The 22,653-nt window shown below is 37.3% G+C and overlaps 2 protein-coding genes across 4 annotated transcripts in view; one reads left to right on the forward strand and one right to left on the reverse strand.

Annotated features, from left to right (window-relative positions):
• TMPRSS15 (transmembrane serine protease 15) overlaps positions 1-14,743 on the forward strand; it is a 107,191-nt gene extending 92,448 nt beyond the window's left edge. For both annotated transcript variants that reach the window (XM_006184077.2, XM_006184078.2), the window contains 4 exons: positions 5,075-5,256; positions 6,516-6,611; positions 9,641-9,780; positions 13,818-14,743. In XM_006184077.2, the coding sequence (XP_006184139.2) occupies positions 5,075-5,256; positions 6,516-6,611; positions 9,641-9,780; positions 13,818-13,973 (574 nt within the window). In that variant the 3' untranslated portion in view covers positions 13,974-14,743. The remainder of the gene's footprint in view (positions 1-5,074; positions 5,257-6,515; positions 6,612-9,640; positions 9,781-13,817) is intronic.
• A 1,190-nt stretch (positions 14,744-15,933) lies between these two features.
• The window catches only part of CHODL (chondrolectin), a 269,700-nt gene continuing 262,980 nt past the window's right edge, over positions 15,934-22,653 (reverse strand). Inside the window, exons 7-9 of one of the 2 annotated variants that reach the window (XM_032477084.1) lie at positions 22,567-22,653; positions 20,580-20,682; positions 15,934-17,643 (exon numbers count right to left, since the gene is read on the reverse strand). In XM_032477084.1, the coding sequence (XP_032332975.1) occupies positions 17,559-17,643; positions 20,580-20,682; positions 22,567-22,653 (275 nt within the window). In that variant the 3' untranslated portion in view covers positions 15,934-17,558. The remainder of the gene's footprint in view (positions 17,644-20,579; positions 20,683-22,566) is intronic. The other variant, XM_032477087.1, reaches the window with a different exon arrangement.

The following is a 22,653-nucleotide window of genomic DNA, read 5'->3' on the forward strand; positions in this document are numbered from 1 at the left end:
AGTCTTTGCCCTAATAATGCTTATATTACAGGGAAGGGCAGAAAGACAGAAACCTCGAGAAGCCCTGCTACTGCTGTTGACAAGGAAGTGATTGGCAGAGGAGTAGGAATAGGATTGGATGTATGGGCAAGACCAGATCCGAGGCCCTGGTGAGAACTCAGATGGCCGTGGTAAATGGGATGTAAGACCATCTGGAAGGCTGAAGAGTGATGTTAACTAATCAGGCATCTGTGTGGAGATGAGACTGCTGGGCAGAGCAAGAGTGAAACTGGGGGGACCAGTTAGAAAGAAACAACGGTGGTCCTAAGATTATGGCTGAGGAAGGCGAGCAAGTGTCTGGATGTCATTAGTGAGTTCAAATGCTTGGAGACATCTGAGTGTACTAATGATCGCAGAGAGATAAGGAGAAGGAAAGAGGAGAACCAAGGGTTTGGGTTTGAGCAATAGGATGTGTTGAAATAAGGAAAATGTGAAGAAATGGAATTGGAAAGGGAATAAAAGTTCTGATCTTTATATATTAAATTGAGACTTCTTACCAGAGTCCAGGTGGTATTTGTTGGCCAGTTGTGGGCATGTGAGTCTAGAGTTCAGAGAAGAAGTCAAGAATTGGAAAACAAATTTGGAAACTTTCAGCATATAGCTGGCATTTAAAGTCATGGCATGGGATGCAATCATCCATGACATTAGTGTAAATGGAGAAGAGAAGATGGAAGGCAACATTCTAGAGTGTTCTAAATATTTAGAGTTTGAGAAGAAAAAGAGCTGAGGGGGAAAACCTAGGACAAGCAGAGAGTGAAATGAAAAGAAAATCACAAGTTCATGGATAGTCTTGGAAGTCGAGTGAAGAAGGGAGCTCAGAGATGATTCCTTTAGTTTTGAGAAATAATCTACCAGGTCAAATAATGCTGATGATTAATTGGCTCACTCTTGGTTCGCTGTACTTCTCTTTTTTACACTTAAGTAAGTACATACCTATATTTTAAAAACAGATTTTTACTTAATAGATGAAATAAAAATACCCACATGTATAAAACTCTTGTCCCTACTCACGAAAAGGAATAATAAGTGAACAGATCCTCAATGTCCACCTCCTTTTACAATAGAACTACCCTTTACACACTTGACTTTTATTTTTTCAAGTTTCATTATGGACTCATGGCCCTTCATTAAGCATTCATTTTATTAACTAGGATAATTACGATTCATATGATGCTCAAGTTGTTTTCCTATTTAATCTGGCTCCTTTGTTCTTTTAAAATTACCTCTGAGATTCTTGAAAAGTTCATTACTCTCTGACAACAGCACTACGTTTTGGAAGCAGTCTAAATTTTAATTGCTTTTAAAAATTAGAGTTGGCAATTTTCTTAGGAATCCTTTCCATTCAGTGGAGAATAGTAATAGGGACCAAAAGCATTGTGCTGTGGGTAAACATTGGGCTTGGCGGTGGGCAAACTTGCTGAGGTCGCTTTATGCCACCGTTAGTAATGGTAGAACATAAAAAACTTTCAGTTTATATTATTGATATATTCCCATTGATTTTTTTTTTCCTTTTAGCATATTGTGTTGCTCTATCTACCTTACCACGTTTATTTCCTACCACAATGAAAATCCCACTTAGAAGAGGATAGCTTCATGTTCGGAGTAGTGACATTATTTACACCGCAGCACATAGCAACATAGAGTGGGGTAGCGCCAGCTCATCCCATCCAGTGCAGCATCTGTGGAGCACCTACTGTGTACCAAGAAGTGTGCTAGTCTTTGAGGTTAGAAACATGTCTCTCTGCTTTTTCTAAGCCTGTACCTTTCTTTCCCTTGCTACTGAGGAAAACACTTTGCTTGGACAGAGCAGGCAAAGGCTAAATGTAGCAGAAGTTCAGCCAACTTTCCCTACCTAAAGCTATCCTATTTCCCTTTAGCCTCTGCTGGCTTGGGGTCTGCCTAGCCAGTGGGTTATCTCCTGTTCCCATCCCCACCTGTCTTCTGTCCTATAACATTTCCTTGGTCAATTAGAATGCAGATGCTTTGAAACAGGGATATTTTTGGAACATGTCTCCTTTCTTCATCTGCAATGATGTCTCTGAAGGCTTTATTCTTCTATCTCTTGGTTTTAGGAGGATAGAAAAATCTGGGGAGGATTTTGTATTGCTCAGTATCCCAACAGTGATTACAAAGTACAGAATCTTGGGTCCCACACCAACCTTCCAAATTAGAATCTCTGGAGGTAGAAACTAAGAAACTGAATTTTAGCAAATTTCTGTTGATTCATAAACTTTAAGTACCATTGGCTATGACGTCTGTATTCTCAAGTCTTTATCATCTGAGAGAAAGAGGTGGTCTTGTGTTAGTGTTGGGCTCGTGGTGGGTAAATTAAGTGCATAGACACAGAAAGGTACGTGGAGTAAGACTTGAGAGAGAAATGCAATGATACGTGTTGGGGAGATAATTCCATTCCACAGTGCTACTTACAGATGCAGGAAAAATGCTATATTCCATGCAGCACATTAACAATTTCAGGTATCGTTAAGAATGTGTCAGAACAACATTCCTGTAAATCACATTAGACCAGGAGCTTGAAACATGTATGTTTAAACTTCACAGTTGGTGGTTCACGTATTGGTTTTCTACTCAAAACTCTAAAATAATGAGAGAAAATGGTGATTACTAAACTTTGCATTACCTACAAGCTGTCTCATATCAGTAATTATATTTATGGTTCTCAGATGGAGTACAGTGCTTCCAAGAGAGATAATTTGGGAATTTAGCTACTGAACTGCATTATTTTATTGACACTGCATTATTTTATCATTGACTTAAATCTATAGCAAATAAACTGCATATAGCACTCTGAACTTTTATGTAATTTTTTAAAATAAAATATGCAGAAAGCATTTAAGGAGATAATTCTATCATTTTTTTAAATAAATGTACTCTATTAACTTCAAAATAGAATTTATATAATGGGCTCATACTCCCTTTGAGCAAATTTTTATAGTTATTATTTAAATGGTATACCATTAATATAGTTAGTATTATTTATAATTTAATATATAAATGCATTGGGTATATAACATATAATGCAGACTATAATATGTGTAAATAAATATAATCAAATACAAAGGAGGAAACATGGTGTGGCAATTTTAAGATTAAATTTCTTCTAAATATTGAGTAAATATAGAAATCAAATGCTGAATAAAAACATACAATTCTTTAAAAAGAGTAACCAGCTGTTACCTAACAGGCATGCTAATCCAGTGACAGCCCCAATCAGCTTGGCTATTGGAAACAAACTTGTGATAGAGGGAAAAACTCAGGGATGGGACATGAGGGAGGAGATTTCACTCCATCCCTTCCTTCTCCCTGAGCAGGCCAGGGCGGGCAGGGGAGTTCCAGGGTTCAGTGGGAGTGGGTGCGGTCAGAACATCTGAAATAATCATTATGTCCAGCTTGACCAAAGTCCTGATTCCTCTGTGCCGGAAAAGAGAGAGTGAGAAGGCCTTCTGACAATCAGAGGGGCCTCTGTGGCACCGTAATGCCTTCCCAGCCCAGCATCTGGGCAGTTAAGGAGTTGCAACCAGCTGCTAGGAGCAGAGACATCAGCCCCTGGCTGAGCCTAGGTAACTCTGTGTCTCCCCCTCCTGCCCCTAATGTTCTCAGCTTTTCCCACAGAACCCTGCCAAGAGCTCCATGAGGCACCCCAGCTCCTGGTGCAAGGGCAGCTTCTAAAGTCAGTCCCACGTCAGGTCTCCACCCTATCATTTTAAACCGTCAGCACCCAGTTTGTTCCAACTGTAAAAGCCGTAGAAACTGGGATAAGGATGAAATGAGATGATGCCGTCAAAGTACTTGGCATCACGCTCGGCACAAAGCAGCTTCCCCATGAATGGGAGTTGTTCTATTGCTATGAAGCACTCAAGGAAGTTCCCTCAGATTTTAATGCAGTGTGGTTGTAAGTGGACGCTTACTGAATGCCTGGGCTTTGCGGATGACTGCTACTTGATCAAACATAATCCTTTGGGAAATATAACGACGTAATGAATAGATAGAAAGATAAACAGATGGACTTCAAACAACTTCAATGCCCCTTTATATTTGTAGGTAACTTGGATTTTAACCTTTGAAATAGCACATGACACTAGGCATTTGAGACTACTGAGAATTAAGTCACTGGTTCTGCTAAGACTGTGTTACTGAATTTTTACATCATTGTGACTATGGCTCAGGTGGCTTAATTCCAGCTGTTCACTGGTCATTTCTTGGCATGAAGGTGTTGCAGGCCAATAGCACATATAGGAGTCCCTGTACACTTTCAAATTACAATATACTCTTCAATTTAATCTGCCTACAATACAAATGTCATCTTTTACCAGTACATTCTCAATATCAACGTTGTATGTGGAAAACCATTGTGTGGAAATCACTCAAGTTGGTGTGTTAGTTTATAAGCATTATAATAGGTTGTATTGCTTATATGAACTCTGTGAATTCAAGGACCCCCCCCCCCGAACAAGAGATGCTGCTGAACCTCTTTCCGTTATTACCCGAGCTGCGTGGTTGTCTGAGGAGACCCTGGACCAAGATGCAGTCACCACAGTGGAATGCACTATAAAGCAGTGGTTCTCAAACCTCACCATACAGCACCATAATCTTCAAGATTCAATTTGAAAATGAATTCTTAAAAGTGCTCCTCTCCATCCCAGATTCATTAAATCAGAGACGGGAGATGGGCAAGTAACAGTGTTATTTGAAAGAATGTATGCATGTATGTGTTACTGAATCACTGTGCTGTACACCAGAAACACAGCATTGTAAGTCAACTATACTGCAGTTTAAAAAAAAAAAAAAGAGAGATGATTTAAAAGATGTGATAAAGATTAGCATTAATTAAGGCTTCATCTATGATCTGATCAGAAAAATAAAAATTAATGGAAAATTTTTAAAGAAGAATTCTTCAGAGAAATTCAAGGATATCTGAGGATGAGAACACATAGCCCTGAAGCACCTGCTATGAAGATCTCTAGAAAGCAACTTGGCAGATGAAGGGTTTCTTATACTTCTTTTTCATAATCTTTAGGAGAAATTTAGAGCCAACCAAGTGGAAAGCAATCCTAGGCCTGCATATGACATCAAATCTGACTTCTCCTCAAATAGTAACCCGGCAGATTGATCAAATTGTCATAAGTCCACATTACAATAGACGGAGAAAGGACAGCGACATTGCCATGATGCACCTTGAATTTAAAGTGAATTACACAGGTAAAATAAATCAGTTTTAGTCATCTCATCTGCCCAAGTTAATTCAAAATTAGATTTAAGTATTATCAGTACCAGTGCATTAATAGTCCATAAAAGTTGGATCATTTGTTACAGAAATCATTATAATTTAAATGGAATTGGGGAATGGAGAGAAACATATTAAATTACCTTCATCAAGGTGCTTAAATCCAACTTTCTAGGAAATTAACCAGTGAAATATAACCCTCGGAGCCTTCTGTAACAGTGGGCTCGGAGGAGCAGCCCAGAGAAAATGTCACACTCTAATACATGCCTTCTCTGGCTCTCCTGTGCAAGAAAGGCAGGTCCCCCTGCCACAAAGGTCAGAGTAGAGCAAACTGAGAGATGAGAGTATGTTCCAGGAGCAAAGTGAGTAAGAACTGCTACCCACAAAGGAGAGTCAACAGCATCCATGAAAATGGCAGGTGGAGGACTTCCTCCAAATACCTGGATAATGTGCGAGAAATCACCTGGGGGAGTGAACTTTACCCCGAAGGGCTCTGCTCAGCTCCAGCCTTCACTCTAAGACTCTCCAGTGCCCAGGCAGGAGGAAGTGCTGCTGTCTCTGTGCTCCTGTGGCACTGGGTCTCCACGTGCATCAGAGCGCTTGTCCAGGGCAGACTGTTGCCACGGTTAGTTGTATTAACCCTGTCCTTTTATTCCCTTTGGTGTCTACCCTGGGTTTTACAGGTCGTGGATGCTGAATAAATGTTCGGAGGCTTGCCAGTTGTTGGAGAAGTGCATAAAAAGCCAGCAACCAGTGCTAATGCCTCCATAAGGGTTCTGTGAAACAATCGCCTAAAAGCTTTGTTAATGTGGAGATAGTTGGGGAAAATCAAGGAAGCCTCAGAACATTGGCACAAGTTGCTCTTAGTTGATGCTGAGAAACAGCCTTACCAAGATTTTCACAGAACTGGCACCACATTCTATTAAGTACCGTGATTATTTAGAAATCAAATATAAATGACTAATTCCAGAACTAAGACATTGTCTACATTAGAGTAACTAGGAGACAATGTGGAGGAACTTAAAAAGCCACCAGTGGTACCTGATTCACTAGCAAAGAAGTGCTGCTCTGGAAAGCTTCTTTCCCCTAAGATTGATGTCAAAAAAATGTCCAGCCAGGATAAAACAAAAACACATTTTTTTTGTTTAGATGAAATGTTGAAAATGATTGATTGTTAAACCTTTTGGATATGCATGTGCGTCTGTTCTTATTTCTGTTTTCTTCATTTTTCCAGATTATATACAACCTATTTGCTTACCAGAAGAAAATCAAGTTTTCCCTCCAGGAAGAATTTGTTCTATTGCTGGCTGGGGGACGGTTGTATATCAAGGTAAATTATCAGACTCAAAAACAAAGAAAACATTTGCTGGTAAAAAACATGCTATTGCTCTATCCTGTGAATATTTTCAACACTTTAAAAACTCATAACAGTTTTCTGCAAAATCTCTTAAAAGCACTGTTAGGCTTATATTCATATGTTGTATATTTGCATAATTTAATTTTTTTCCCAAATTGTGTGAATTATATTATAAAACTACAATTTTTATTGGAGGGGAATTCAAGCATTCTCCAAACTCAATATCTAATTTAAGTATTACAAACACTCTGATAAAGGGAAAAGATACAGCTATTGAAATGAATATAACCAAGGGCTACAAAATTGTATCTCTGTAAAACATGGATAAAGTCTTATCAAAATAAAATCTCATCAAAAACCCAATTATTAGCTGTTACATTTCTCAAATCAATAAAGCTATTATTATTTGTCACATAAAGGCTTCACACTCACATTCCCTAAAATGAGAAGGGGATCAGTTTTATCACGCTGGTTCTGCCTACTGACAAGGAGACTCAGATATGGCCAATATAAATAGATATACCATTGACTCACTAGCGTCATTTAATAGCACATTCTCCAATCAAAGAAAAGATGCATATTAAAAATAAGCAAACTTTTTAAAAAAGCCTTCATACTCTCTAAATGTAACTGTGAGGCTCATTGGTTTTGAAATTCCTAATAGGAGATACTCCATGTAGGATAATGTTTGACAACTCATCAATAGTTAAGCAAAGAGGAAAAACTATTGTCTGGTGGGAGAACCTGGTCTCTGCAGTCACAACAGGTCAGAGCCGTGATATTTAAAAATCCTAATTGCACTTGAGATGAAAAGGCATAGAATCCTGCGGAAAGATGCAGATGCCAGCAACAAAGGATTCACAGCTAAAATATCCTTACTTCTTGTGAATGTGAGCATAAAGTCTAAGTCGAATCCTTGCCTGATGATTCCAAAAAACGTTATTCACTGCAATTACATTATGTTGCTGAAATGCTTCATTTCTGCCATCCATAAAATACACTGAAGTCAAAGACTGTAAATTCTTCTATTTCCTCCACTTGAAAAATGTCATGACTTATTAAATCTGAAATCTAAAGAGTAACAATGATTCTTAGATAAAAATTTTCTCTATCGGACTTCAAGTAAAATACATCTATGACCACAGTGTACTCTTCAAAAAACAAATTATCCACTAACAAAATATAAGACTCTATTCCATAGGAAATTATTATTTTTTTAAGAGCTGAGTAAACTTGCTCCCATTTGCTTATTGGTACTAAAGATATGCATTTAATTGGCTTAAGGGAAGTCTCTCAGAGTGATATGGAGCCAAGAAAAAAAAAAATCTACATCTGAGATCAATTTCATTTAGGAATAAACAGATCATGTTTGAATACTTCCTGGGTGATGGCAATTTTAATGAATTCTATGAACTTTGTCTGAGGGTTTCCAACTACTTCTAAAACCTCAGTTTTCCCCTCTTTGAGTATTTTACACTAATTAATTTTCTAGGAAGATCATGAACATGTTGCTTACTAAGAAGTAATGAAGTAGTCAATTAAATTAAGGCAATTGGTCAACTTAAAATATCATTACTGACATTTTTATGTTTTGTGTGTGTGAATATGTGTATTCTCAATTATTCTCATGGCAACTCATGTTGACAGATGTCACATGTAAGAACACTGCTCAAATTTTCCTTTACCAAAAAGTTTTATCACATACCCAGCCAATTTTTTACCCCTTGACAAGCAGCAAAATTGTCTTTGATCTTTATTATAAAGCTAAGTCTACCAGCCCATTCTTGATCTTCATAGAGCAAATGACAGTGAAATGCTGAAAGTTCTCCTCCATCATAACCTCTTTAATTCACTTTTTAAACTTAAAGTCTATTGTCAAGCTTTAAAAATCATCCAGCTGCTGGAGTCACTGGTACCAGCTGGCATCAGCTCCCAACTTCACATTCACTGTCACTCTGGCACCCTGAAATGGACCGTGGTTGGAGTGTTTACAGCGGGCTAATTGGCAGACAATACACATTGGGGCTTTGTTTTTCATTTCTTGAAGATCAGTTATTAAACATTTATCAACCCACCACTAGGTTATACGTACATTGTTTTGCACCTAAATTATACACACGCAGGTAGACACACACACATACACACACATACATACATTTCTTATCTTCTTAGTGTGGGTGTTAAACTTAGCTGGAAATGAGATCACCTGCATTTTTGCAACAATGTTGGCTGTCAAATGTACCCCCTTATCCTCAACTTTCTGCCTCTCTTGAGAAACTAAATAAACCTGCCAATTATTAGAAAATGCTTACCAGTTACCTTTTCTAGGGCACTAGACACCTGCGTTTTTCATGTCTCTCTTGGGATCAGTATTCCTGTAAACAGAGATTCGTGCTTCCAGTAGATGAGTCATTTTTGTAAAAAGCGTGGAAGTATACTCTGCCACTAAATGCCTCCTTTCTCTTCGCCTGCACGTGGCTGACAAGCTGATTGCCCTTAGACCAGGGCACAGTTCATCTGAGCTTTGTCTCCTGCTCAGTGTGCACCTGCTCGCTCACACTGCATCACACAGGAGCTGAATGCCATTATCCGGGAGCACCTCTTCAGGTGCCAGATGAAAAGCACGCCTGGATTTCTGAGCCTTTGCTAATTTCCATGAATGAAACTCTTTATGTTGGTCGGCTTTTTTCCCCCCATGAGTAATGCTGTAACTGTTTAAAATTACTGAAAATACCTAAAGGCTATCTAGTCTAATCTACCACCCTGTTGGCCCTTGGAAACTAAAGAAGTGCTTTACTGTTATCCATTTGGCAAAATCCACAGATGGGCTTTATTATGTGCTTGAAAGTACGAGGTTTAGCATTTAGCTCCTTTATACGTACACACAGTACTTGATAATGAGCGTGAACTGCTGAAATAAAGAAGACTGATGGTGGCTCATTCAGTGATGCATGCTGATCACTTCTGACTGACGGGCTGGCTGCATTATCCGTGTTGAACAGGTCCTCCTGCAGACGTATTGCAAGAAGCTGATGTTCCCCTTCTCTCAAATGAGAAATGCCAACAACAGATGCCCGAATACAACATTACAGCGAATATGGTGTGTGCCGGCTACGAAGAAGGAGGGGTAGATTCGTGCCAGGTAAATGGTAAAACTGCTTCCGCTGCATTTCCAGAAAGCACTGCTATATGATGACTTCGTTGCTCAACAAGGATCAGGGAACACAGAAATCTTCAGGGTGCTAATTTTTCATTTCTTCTTTTTCAAAACTGTGACTTTTTACTTTTCTGTGTGGCTTTTGCATAGCTTTCCTGGGTGGACCTGAGCGTTAGAAACAAAATGGATTTTTACCGACAAGGGTTACAAATCAGATGTCTTTAGGGATGAGGCATAAAATGCGGATGTCAGACAGCTGAGTAAAATATGCAGTCGTGGGCCTGGGGGTGAGCTGGAGAGTGTACCCCTTAGTTATAAGCATTTATTTCCAAATTTCCAATTCTTTAAAATTTCTATACAAAGAAAACAAACAAAAACAGATCTGCAGGCGAATTTGGCCTAGACTCCTTGTTTTCAACCCTGGTTTAGAGGATGATCCAGGTATCCAGTGACTCAAAATAATTTCCAGATGAAAACCAACCTGGATAGCCCGCAACATATTTGAATATCACTAGCTTTTGACTTGCATGGCTTTCAAAGAAAACCCTTACTCGCAGACTACCCTCTTGGAAGATAAAAAAAGTCTTAACCACCTAGAAATAATGTAGCCATCTGTGAGCTCCATGAAATCTACACACACTCAATGAAAAGTAAATTCTGCTAGATTTTAGAATTATAATTAATTTGTAGGTGCAGTATGGAGTAGCCATGAAAGTATAGATTCTGTGCTCAAACTATTTGACCCTTGCTTTAACACTTACCAGTGAGACCAGGCAAGTCACTTAGGTATGGCTGAGGGGTTTCAAAGAGGTAACACATATAAGACACTAAGTAAGCACTCAAAAATATTAACAATTTTTATTAAGAGACTTTGTAAATAAGTTTTCTGGCATATTTTCTGTATTTGAAAATTAATAAAATATTAATGCGTTAACATCTACTGGATTAGATTAAACCTGATAGCAGAACTGAGCAAATAATTTACAGATGTGGACGTAGCAATTTATATTGTGGACAAATGGTTTCATTTTGTTAACGTGGAAACAACTTATTTATCTTAACACATATTAATGCATATGTCATAATTTGTCTTGATACAAGACTTTCTTAATAGACACTTAGGAAGGTGGATCTAAGTGTCCTCTAGTTAAGTCAATGGCTTGTGACATGTGAAATATTCAGCTTTGTTTTACATTTATTCTGCTTTGATGAACACTGCAAATTGAAGACAAATAGGAGAGCAAACTTGTTTAAAATTTATCTTTGATCTTATACTTTCCTTTTAAAGTGAAAAGTGTGCTAAAGGTAAGATATATTGCCACTTAGCGGGAGATTTATAGAATTATCGTTCAAGAGGGAAATCAGCTGTACAACTTCAATTAGAGTTAATAGGGGTTGCGTGGCAGACGCCTCCTGTACCAGGTAGGAAATATGACTGTTGACGCTACTGATGTTAGGGTCACATTAAGCCAGTAACTCATGCCACATCTCTGAACTGTCATACTTGGCTCTGATTTCCAGAGAGTCTAAGTATGTTGTCCATTAGCAAGTAAGGAAGCTCCCACACAAGGCAATACCTTGTGTGATATGTTATCATGACTGAGTAATCAATAGTCTCGAGTCACTAGGTTGTCTTTGTTCAGCTTTAATACTGTGTTAAACAAGAGGACTAACCGATTAAATAAGAACGCATTATTTTACATGATGCATGTTCATTACTGAGACATCACTTGAGTACGTTCTCTGAAGCATTATTTTTCCCCCTATAGTGGTGAAGAGCTTGCCTTCTTAATCATTTACACGTTCTTGAATATCTTCTGGTTTACCAACGGCTTGTGCTTGTGGGGCAGTTGTTTGGATTTTAAGGTGCCCTGTGTGGCTGTAGAAAGTTGTCTCTCTATAAAACTAAGTAAATGGCAGAAACCCATCTTGCTGACTATTCCGAGCCTTGCTCTGTACGCCACTGGTTTTTCAAAGCACGGCCTCTGGTCCAGCAGATCAGCATCACCCGAATACCTGCTACACAGGCAAGTTCCCGGCCCTGCCAGAGAGCTGCCGAGTCAGAAACTCCAGGCGTGGAGGTCCAGCAGCGTGTGCTAGCAAGCCCTCGGGGATTCCGACGTGATCTGAGGTTAAAGAACCACTCCTCTAAACAAAGATGGTCTCCAACCCTCACACTCAGCTGCTAGGTCAAAGGAGGTTTTTCTTTTCCAGTAGAGCATCTAAGTGGCAGCAGACATTTTAGGTTAATACTGTACATTCTGGACATTTCCACTTCTATTTTTGGAGTACTTAACACATCTCTGGGACAGTGGAAGAAGGAGACACCTTCATTGAACAAATCAGAAAATTAAGGCAGAGAGAAGTAATGGAATAGAACTGAAATGGGGTCTCAGATGGTGGGAAGTGTTTGAACCAGACGTAGGGCTCGCAACCAGACGGACCGCCCAGCTGTTTGGCCTTAAGCCTGCTGGTGGATTCTTTGAATAACTGCAACAGAGCCGGTATGTGCGGGGTAACTGAAAACCCGTGTCCGTGTAATAAACGTCTGGATTCTATTGTCTGTTAAAAAATTGAATCAGTTTAGAAAATATGAAGAAAACCAAATGACTACTTTTAAAAATACCCAAACAGTTGAGGTTTATTTTGACGAATTTCAAGGTCACGTATAACTTTGAGCCAGTATTTATCCTTCTATTTTTATTTTTTATTTTTGTTTTTATTGAAGTATAATTGATTTATAATGTTTCAGGTGTACAGCAAAGTAATTCAGTTATATATCTATATATGTGTGTATATATATATATATATACACACACACATATCCATATATATGTATTCTTTTTGAGATTCTTTTCCACTGGGCCTGTATTTATTCTTACCTTGGATTGATACTGTTCCATAAATATAGACGAAGGGTTTAGGATACAGAAATAAAAATCACAATCCCTGCCTTCAAACAGCTTGAACGCACTTGTTACTTCTAGAAAAGAAGCAACCTGTGGTTGCCAATGCAACTGATGCTCCTCTATACCCAGGAGAGAGAGGGTGATTTTCTAGACCACATTATTTTCCCTCAAATATAGGTCCCAAAGATAATAAAGAATCAGGCAAAAAGTCTCTCTCAGGATAATTTTTAACATAAGCTTGGGTGAAATATTCTATTGTACCAGTGACTTCAACCAAAGTACACAAGGCTTTAAGTTCCTTCATAAATATAAAAAAGATTAACTTAAAAATTTTGCCCAATTAATGTGAGAAAGTTTTTGTCAATTCTGTCATTAAATAATGGTACTATGTGTTTATGTGATATTCACTTGCATTACACGGAAATAATCATGTGCAGTAAAATCTAGGTAATTAACTGTGAATTGCTATAATTAATATTTATGAAAATTAAAAACTTCATCAATTAAAATCTCAGCTGAAAACATGTGTGCCTATCACTAGAAGTTATATCATAGATGTGCCTATTTCAGTTGAAATGTTAAGTTTTTTTCAAATCTGATTGGGCTTGTCTAATGCCAAAAAGTGAATGCTACCCAAGAGAATTAAAATCAACTTTATGTGTGAGGTTTTAGTTATTCTAAAGCACCAAATGTGGGATAATTGTCTTTTCCACAAAGACCCTCATAATATTTAGGGCATACCTCCTTTATTAAAAGGATTAGCTTTTAATACATATTTTACTTGGGATGCTCTCACAGTTGTGCCTTAGAAAATTTCTTAGTACCCAGTAAATTGCCATAATTAAAGTAAGGAAATGCTTGCTATACAAGTGAATCATAAAAAATTACATACAAATTTTTTTTCGTTGTCATAGTTTCTCCGTGTCCTTACTGAACAGCAAAAGGTTCTCATTCTCGACCTTGATTTAAGTGATGGTGAGACTATATACAGATGACTAGCAATTAAACCAAAGTTTTGATCTTCAGTTTTGAATTTATTTGCTAAAAATAATTGTATATATTTCTGTCAATTGATCACACATCTACAACTTTCTTTTGCGATGTACTCTTCAGGGGGATTCGGGAGGACCACTAATGTGCGAAGAAAACAACAGATGGTTTCTCGCTGGTGTGACATCATTTGGATACCAGTGTGCGCTGCCTAATCGCCCAGGGGTGTACGTCCGGGTCCCGAGGTTCACAGAATGGATACAAAGCTTTCTACATTAGGACTGTTTCCTAAAACAAAGATGAATATGAGGCAGCTTTCCCATTCTACTTTAAGAAGTATGAAAATTGAGAGTTTTGAAAAAATTGTTTCTAAAAGCCTTTATTCTTAACTAAGCCACTGAAATGCTGAGTGGAAAAATGATCTTTACAGTACAAAGTAACTTTGAAACAATACATTTTGATTTTATTGGGAACAGCTATTCTTTCACAGATATCATTATTTCCTATGGTCTTAATCATTTTTATCATATTCTCTATAAAGGAATGTTATTTTAAAGTATAAACTATTACACTTAAAGTTTGAGCAAAATTAGGAAAAGAAAGGAAATAAGACTGTTTTGCACAAAGTATGTTATTGTTTGAAACAGACTGCTATAAATTATCTAATTCTAGCTTTGATCACTATTATCAGAATCTCAATTGTCTCCCTACTTTCCTATCCAAATGCATTTCCAATCCATCTTGAGCACATCCTTAATATTTCCTCCACTTATAAAAAAAATACTTATTGTAAGCTCATGTCACAGACCTGGACTACACTGAATGCACAATTCTCTCAAATAAGCTTATTAAACTAGCTTAGCAAACTAGTACAAGTCTATATATCACCGCTGTATCAAAATAAAAGCTAAATTAACTAACACTGTCATTCTTTCATTAGATCATTTTTAACCTGGATTATTCATACCATCCATTTATTTCAAGCTAGTATTTTTTAGGTTTCAAAAAAAGTAATCAGACATATCAAAGAAATACCACTATTTACCATTTTCTTCTGATAGAGGTGCTAGAGTGGATATTTCTAACACGTGCAAAACTTATTTAGACACAGCTGAATCGACCATTAGAAGGCCAAAAATGTGGAATAAATGAATTGGCTTCACTGCTTTAGTCTCCTGGATCATTTCCAGAGTAAGTGCAAACTTCAGTTTAGCTTACAACACAAAATCTACTGATTTCTTCAGGAAGATTAAATTCATACAAATTAATACAAATGGGCACATTCAAACACACACATGCATACACACACACACACACACACATTCTTGCATGAGTCTATAAGGTCCAGAGTAATAGAGGAGAGAGTAAGGTTTAAAAGAATTGGAAGAAGGGATCAGTCAGTTGATATTGGCCTTTCTTATGGAAGAAAGGAGATGTGGGCTACACCCGAGAGGAGTAATCTTTACTGACATATTGAAGAGGCACTGGAGACCACTGTGTAGGTGGGAGTGACCCTGAAAGTTTAGGGAGAAGGGGCAGTAGATAATCATGAGTTGTCCTACCAGAAGACTCTCTCTCTGGGGAATGATCGAGAAGGTGTGGCCAGATGGTTGAGGACTACAAATTTCTGGTTAATAATCATGGGATTTATTCTTAGGACAAAAACTGGGAGTCCCTGAACACTCTGTTCTTTTTAAGACCTGTCCAATGACCTGTTTCAGATAGGAAAGACGGAGTGTTTAGGAACAATGGAGCAGCAGGGTGGGGTGTGTTGTTTGATTTTAACCCCTGAATATAGTTTCACAATCCACCTGCATTTCAGAACACACAGTCCAAGTATGTTCTGAGAATACAAATACTCACAACAGATATATTTTTATTTTTTATTTTTCAAAGGTCAGCTTAAGAAACCCTGAGGACAGCCTCTCTGCCATCTTCTAATAAGAGAGAAGTTCATTGGCCCACCCTGCGTAACTCATGGGTTTAGTAATCGATACCAGAAGAGTAATCCAGTCCTGGATCAAGATCAAAGGCAAAATCAAGTCCCTTCCCCATTGCTCTGCCTCTCCCACCCTGCAGCTGTTGTAGCCATGGGTGGCATAGACAGTGGGGAAAGCCTCGTCTCCCTCTGTCAAGTCCTGACTAAAGGAGTGCATGGTGGGAGCTGGCAGGCAGGAGGGGGATCCCAGCAGCTGGTCTCCTGTTCTGCCCAGAAAGATGGGTGGCCAGGAAAAGAAAGAGGAGTGCTAAATGTAGAACACAGCTGCCCAATTCCTCAGTCACTGAGCAGCTGAAAAGGGACTGATGCCCACTGATTTCTATTTTGCCTCTTAATTTTGCCCACCAACTGGACTTGTGAATTTCTTTAATGCAAGCACGTTTTTATCTAACTGAATCTAACTGAAAAGATGAGGTTTAAAACACTCTACACCCATGACTTCCATTCTCACCACACACAACAGTAATCTGTTCCCATATATTGTTGCAAACACATCTGTATATTGTGCACTTAAGAGATTTAGATAACACCAATGATCATTCTTCAGGAACACGAACTTTTTATTTGATTAAAAGGAGCACAGAGACATTTGACGACCAGATAGGTACAGCTCTCTTGAGAAGAAGGAGCCACAAGCATTGAAGAAACTAGAAGATTAGGACAGAGGCGCCCCAGATTACTGTCCTCGCCACACCCTCGACAACGAACACATGACATTGATGTCTTGCAACCCATTTTCATACTAGTTCATAGTTTCTTTCCTCCTGGAAATGTCAGTGTGCTGGGCCTTAAGTCCACAGCAGCGGTGACCATTCACCTAGTCCCAACTGTAAAGCCCCTTTATATGCTGATAGAGGCTAACCAGGTAGGAAAAGCCTTAGGCAAACTCTGCAGCTAATCCACCTCCGGGGTAATCCCAGACCCAAACCACCATCTTTGCTTTGTGGGCAAGGGAGGGACCACATCAATTCCAGAACCCTCATAGAGCTACTTGTGGTTATAATAGGCAACATGTGAAGACAGATGATTTATATTGAGTATGCCACTTTTTTTGTTCGAAATTGAGTATATTTTTGTTTATATAACTATTAACAAAGTTCTTACAAAATCTGTTGAATTTTAAATTAAAAATAATTGTAAGGCACACATCTTGCACAATTGAAATCAGACAATCCTTGCCTCTAAGTAAAATATTTGAGTAGACTGATACCACAGTTCATGAAATAACTTCTTACTTCTGAAGACATTTTCTACACACAGTCTGACCCAAAGCAGAGAAAGTAAAAGAGGATGAGCCATTTCTAGAAAAGACATTTTTTCCTATGGTAATGTATTTATGTGTGTGTGAAGTCACTTGACAACAGTGATAAATTTCTTTAGTCAAAACAGCATGTACTGAAAAATGAAACACCGTAAAAATAAATATTAGAACAGTCCACTTTTATCAAACACGTATGTAAAGGAAAAATACTTTTTGCACACTGTAAATTGCAATGCGATTTACATTACATTAACTAGATTACAACTTATGAACGGTGAAAGAGACAAAAATAACTGCTTCCAATGCACATACTTCTGTGACGTGTTGACAGCAATTTTATCTGCATGGTCTATCCCATTTACTTGAAGTTTGGGTGCTTCCTTTAGCAAAATAAGCATGTCTCACTCCATTATTAGCATAGCGTAGTTTGTAAATGAAAAAGTAACCATATAAAATTATTTTAATATCTGCCTCAAGGGGGAGCTTACAGTTCATCTTGCAGATCCTTTGAGATTTCAAAGCCATTCCAAGCTTAGGTTCTGATGCCATTCCTTACACAGATCCAGAATTGCAAAACTCCTTCTGGAGCCAAGCCAGTGAATTATTACACTTCCATGCCACTTTCTTTTCTGGTGCTTTTTGAAATCCACAGTGTGGACTGGTTTGGGCTAGTTTTTGTTCTTCCTTTACTGAAAAACAGAAGAAGAAGTGAGTTCAATGTCTGAGACTTTTCTTATCAAACTAGGCACGTCTTGGTCCACATGGAGATATGTCAGACCCTTATCATGAAAGAGTCTTTCTTCTCTCAGCAGCGTATGTTTTCATTCCTATAAAAAATTCTAGATTGTTCCAGTATGTGAAGATGGTAAGCAGTTCATATGAAATAATGAAAAATTAAATAAAACAGATCTTTCTCTGACCCCTCATTGTTTAGAATTCAGATACACAAAAATGTGTCTGACATAGTATCAAAATTTTTATTGTCATCAATAAATCTTCATTTTCTTTGATCAAGGATTTTTATAATTTTGCTTTTTGAATAATCTGCCACTAATAAATGATGTATTTAATGCCAAATCATCAAAACAGTGCTTTTGTCCTAAGTATAAGGACTTTCCCAGTCCCCTCCTCCCATCACTTTTTCTGTCCTATAGTTAAGTCACTGAATCCCTGAAAGTTTTAATTTTGCTTCAGTCTCTGAGACAAACGTAGTTCAAACCAGATTCAGGTCTGATAAGTCAGGCGTATCTGAGGTCCTCTAGATCTGTAGCCTGTACCTCAGGCTGTGATGGCTTCTAACTTCTTCCATAAAATGGCCATTTCAAAGACTCCCGCAAAAGTGACTGTTCCTGAGTTTACTCAAGTCATCCTCTTCCAGATACTTATCAAGGTCTAGGTGCCTTTTGGTCTAGTTTCCTAGGAAGGAGTCCTCATCTGGATCACTAGCCACTTGCTGTCCCTGTCTATTGGGTCCTGTACTTTCTTTCTCCTGCAGACATCCCCCCCTCCACCAGCATCTGCCCCAATCCCCCAGGCATTCCTTCTACCTCATCCCATCCACTCACTATCAGATGCTGCAGAATTCCTGCAAAGAAAGAAGTCTTCCTGAACAAGCCTGAGCAATACAATGTTATCATATGACTTAACTGACCTCAATTTACCTGTGAATTGGTTACTAACAAGTTATTATATGACACATTTTGGAGATATGCATCCAATTAAGTAAGGTCAATACATCTCTATCTATGAAGTCCTCTAACACGAATGGAAAATAAGCCAAGCGAAGTTTATGAAAAACATGAGATTTTTCTAAACGGTTTAAAAAAAGGAGGGGGGGAGGTGGTTAAGTTATTAATGTGGCTTTTGTGTAGCATTAGTATTTATTTCATTTAAGTTACTACAGTTAAGGAAACAAGACTTATTATTTTGAACATGACATGGAATGAGAAACCATCATGTGTACCAGATTGGAATTTAAACTTTCTGCAAGGCACTCAGATGATAATGGAGTTGAGTCTTTGATGAAGTGTCTCCTTGCTCTCCTGGAAGAAAGGAAAAGGGGAGGATCTAAGAAAGAATGAATTAAGCACTACAGCTAATTCCGGCATCTGGACGACTCTGTTTCGGTTTATTTTCTCACTCTGAGAATTCCACATAAGTGAAAACTTCACAGAGGTCTTCAGAGTATAAGAACCTGAAAGAATTTAGAATGCGCAGAATCTGCATATAACACACTATTTGGAAGAAGGAAAACAAATTTTGGAGAAAACTCAGTCAGTAGCACTTTAGTAATTTTAATTTTAAAAATGAGAAGGTCTACATATTTTTTTCAAATATTTTTCACACTGATTTGTTATTTATAGTTATTTCTCAAGAGTTTGGCTGGGTTATGGGGGGATTTCTATCAAATCTCCCTCTAATTTACTGTTTTTCATAATGATAAATTATCTTTACGTCTATAGACTTAGGAATTAAGGTAGAGATTAGACACTGACTATTGTCTTTATTCTATACAAAATACTGAAAAAGAATTTTAAATGTGACATAAAATAAAAAATAAAAAAAAATACATGAAAGCCTAGAGAACACAAAATGTAGTACTAATTTGCCAGGCTTTATTTATCATTATTCAAAATGTCTATTTAAATAGCCAGTAAATCACAGGTTGGATTCTTTTAAAAAATTTATGTGAACCATTTAGTTTATGGCTATTTATTTTTTTCTCAGGGCTCTTTTACTTAGTGGATTCTTTAAGGTTCATTTCAAGAAAAGCAGATGATGAAGTAAAGTCAAAAGAGAAAAATGACTTATCTGCAGGTCCTTCCCCAAGGGAAGCATTCTCTTAATTGGTTTTTATTTAAAACACTCTGACAAAGATGTCTAGTTTATTCTAGCAAGCAGGCATACATTTAAACCCACCATCTTTTCCTTTTCCTTTGATACACATTGATATTTCACATATTAATGTTTTAGTTTACTTGGAAAATTGATACACATGAAAAAGTTTCACTTCTAACTTAGGGGTATGAGTAAACAGATGTAAAAGAATCTTGCTGTTAAGATATATCATTTTATTTCAAGATGTCTACTAAAAGCGATACATTTTTACCATTGTACTGTATTTCCTACACTTAAAAGATCCTGTGACTTCGAGTTTTGAAAAGGAACTACAAAGCACCTACAAGACTCAAGCCTTGCATACAACTTGAGGTCAAGATTGAAAGGCTTAGCACTCAAGCTTATGCTTAATTAACAAGAGACAGCACAGTATAGTTGCACACTTTGTAAGCTAATAAGCATTCACATTCAGATCCACCACACCCTCCAGCTATGAGACCCAAGGCAAACTGGGAAACCCATCCAAGCCGCCATCTTCTCAACTGAAAAACAGAAGCAGAAGGGTACCTACTTCATTTGGTTTGTGAGGATTAAATGAGATAATTCATGAATCCCATAATCATGAGGTATATTTTTAGATTATATATACTGGATCTGTACTGACAGATATGAAAATCAGAACTTTCTTACGGCAAATTAAATACATGCTTGTATATTAAATTTTTAAAGAGTTCTGAAAACCTACTTAAAGCTTTTTAAGTTGTCTCTACATATGTGAGTTATTTACCTTTTATGTAGCATCTGGAAACAGCAGGTTCCAAAAGCAACCAGTATCAGTAAGAGCAGTGGGATGGTGGGTATAACAACATAGATTAGATTGGGAATTATTCCTATAAAAGTAAAACAGTCTTAATGTAAAGACATAGTTGAGGCAGGATTCTAATATCAGAGTTGTAAAAAACTTTCCAAAAAGTTAAGGCAAAATAGAATTATTATCAATAAGTAAATTCCAAGCAAGGTTCTTCCCCAAATACTGAATAACCTGATGAAGTAATATATTCATGTTTGGTAAAAAATTAAAAACAAAATCATACTGCATGGTTGTCATGCTCCAGTTAAATATCCCTATTTCCAAAACTATGATTAAATCTGCGATTCAGATTGGGACTGGTTTCCATAACATATTAATAATCTAAGCTATCTCACTTCATTAATCCTTGTCAGTTATTACTTAGAGAAATAAGCACTGATTATTAAAGAATAATGATTATTAATATAATTCTTGATTTATTGGATATGCAATTATCCTACTAATAAGCTCAGTGCCATGATGATATTCATGACTCTCTGGGCTTAAAAAAAAAATATGTAAACATTAACCAATGCTACAGTCATAACCTAGAGACATAAGATTCCAGAGGCTTAAACACTTGATCTTAATTAAATTCTAAAATGAGTCATTTTTAAATCCTCTTCTATTACACATGATAATGTTAGATATTCTTGCTGGAATAAAAAACAGCCACACAGAAGTCCCATATAACTTAAAATGACTTTATTAAACAATTTTTCAACATTATAAGAGGGAAACTATTCCTAATATAATAATTTACTGATCTATTAATTTAGATTTACATGTTCTGAATGGTTTTAAAGTTAGACACCTGAAAGTGAAAAGGTGAAAAGTGCTAAGGCTTAATATCAAGTCAATAAAAGAAAAGCAAATTGGAAAATTATGCATCTAACTAGCAAATCAAAAGCCATCATAATAATTAATCTAAATAATTTTGGTCAAAGTGGACAGGACTTAGACCAAACTATCCATTTTATTGCACATCACTTCCTTTGTTAACTTTAGAAGAAAAATTAAGCAAGGTCCAGTGATGAGGAGTTTTGGGGATAATCTGCTATGTTTTCACTGACTCTTGAGCCTCCAACATGTGAGTTTAAACTTTTTAAGTATTCAGGAAATATTTCCTTTCCTATTCAAAATACCATCATGATCCTTTATATATAAGAATAAAGAAAAAGAGAAAGTATTTCCTACTCTTTCATGGATTTTGGATAACCTGTGGAAAGATTTTGAGACTTTGGGTCTTTGGCTCAATCTTCACAAAGTAACTAGTATAAATTAGTATTTCTGTCCAACTGGCATCAGGACACACTGAAACATACCCCTAACTGATACTAAGAGCAGTTTTTGACCAACATGAAATTTGCATTGGGATTGCATTTCGTGTCTTCTGCAGACAGTGGTATCTGAGGACACTGAGTTGAAAGCTCATTTATACCTGCTACCCAACTTGCCGTTCAGATGTCACTTTGTAGCTTGAAATTGGCCAGAGTGGAAGTATTCACACCATAGAAAACTCAAAATCTACAAATTAGGCTTTAAAAAAACCCATCCTACCCGAGTCAGTCCCTAAACATTTACCAGTATTCCCGTTTATAGGCCACTGAATCTGCCAATTTACATCATAACACTTCCATACTGGGGAATTTCCTTGTGGATCTATGTTTTCATGTGGAAGACTTAGTACTAGATATACCCACTTAAAGTGAAAACAAGAAGAAAACAAAACAGATTTTTCTATTCAAAACCCAGCCTAACATCATTGGTTCTAACCTAGTCCTAAAGCAAATTTCCATAGGCCTATATTTTGTGCACTATTTTATCACCAAGCAACAAGAAAAGTCGGGGTCAACATGAAGCAAAGTTTGAAAGCACATTTTCTGCTCTTCATAGATGAGTTAAAGATATTTGAACTAATTACCTGCCTCAGTAACAACCACATTTTGATGAGTGTCTCCCGGTTGATTTGTGAAATAAGTCTTTTCCACAGGAGGTGTTGGATTAATCT

This window comes from Camelus ferus, chromosome 1 (assembly GCF_009834535.1).
Source record: "Camelus ferus isolate YT-003-E chromosome 1, BCGSAC_Cfer_1.0, whole genome shotgun sequence".
Classification (NCBI taxonomy): domain Eukaryota; kingdom Metazoa; phylum Chordata; class Mammalia; order Artiodactyla; family Camelidae; genus Camelus; species Camelus ferus.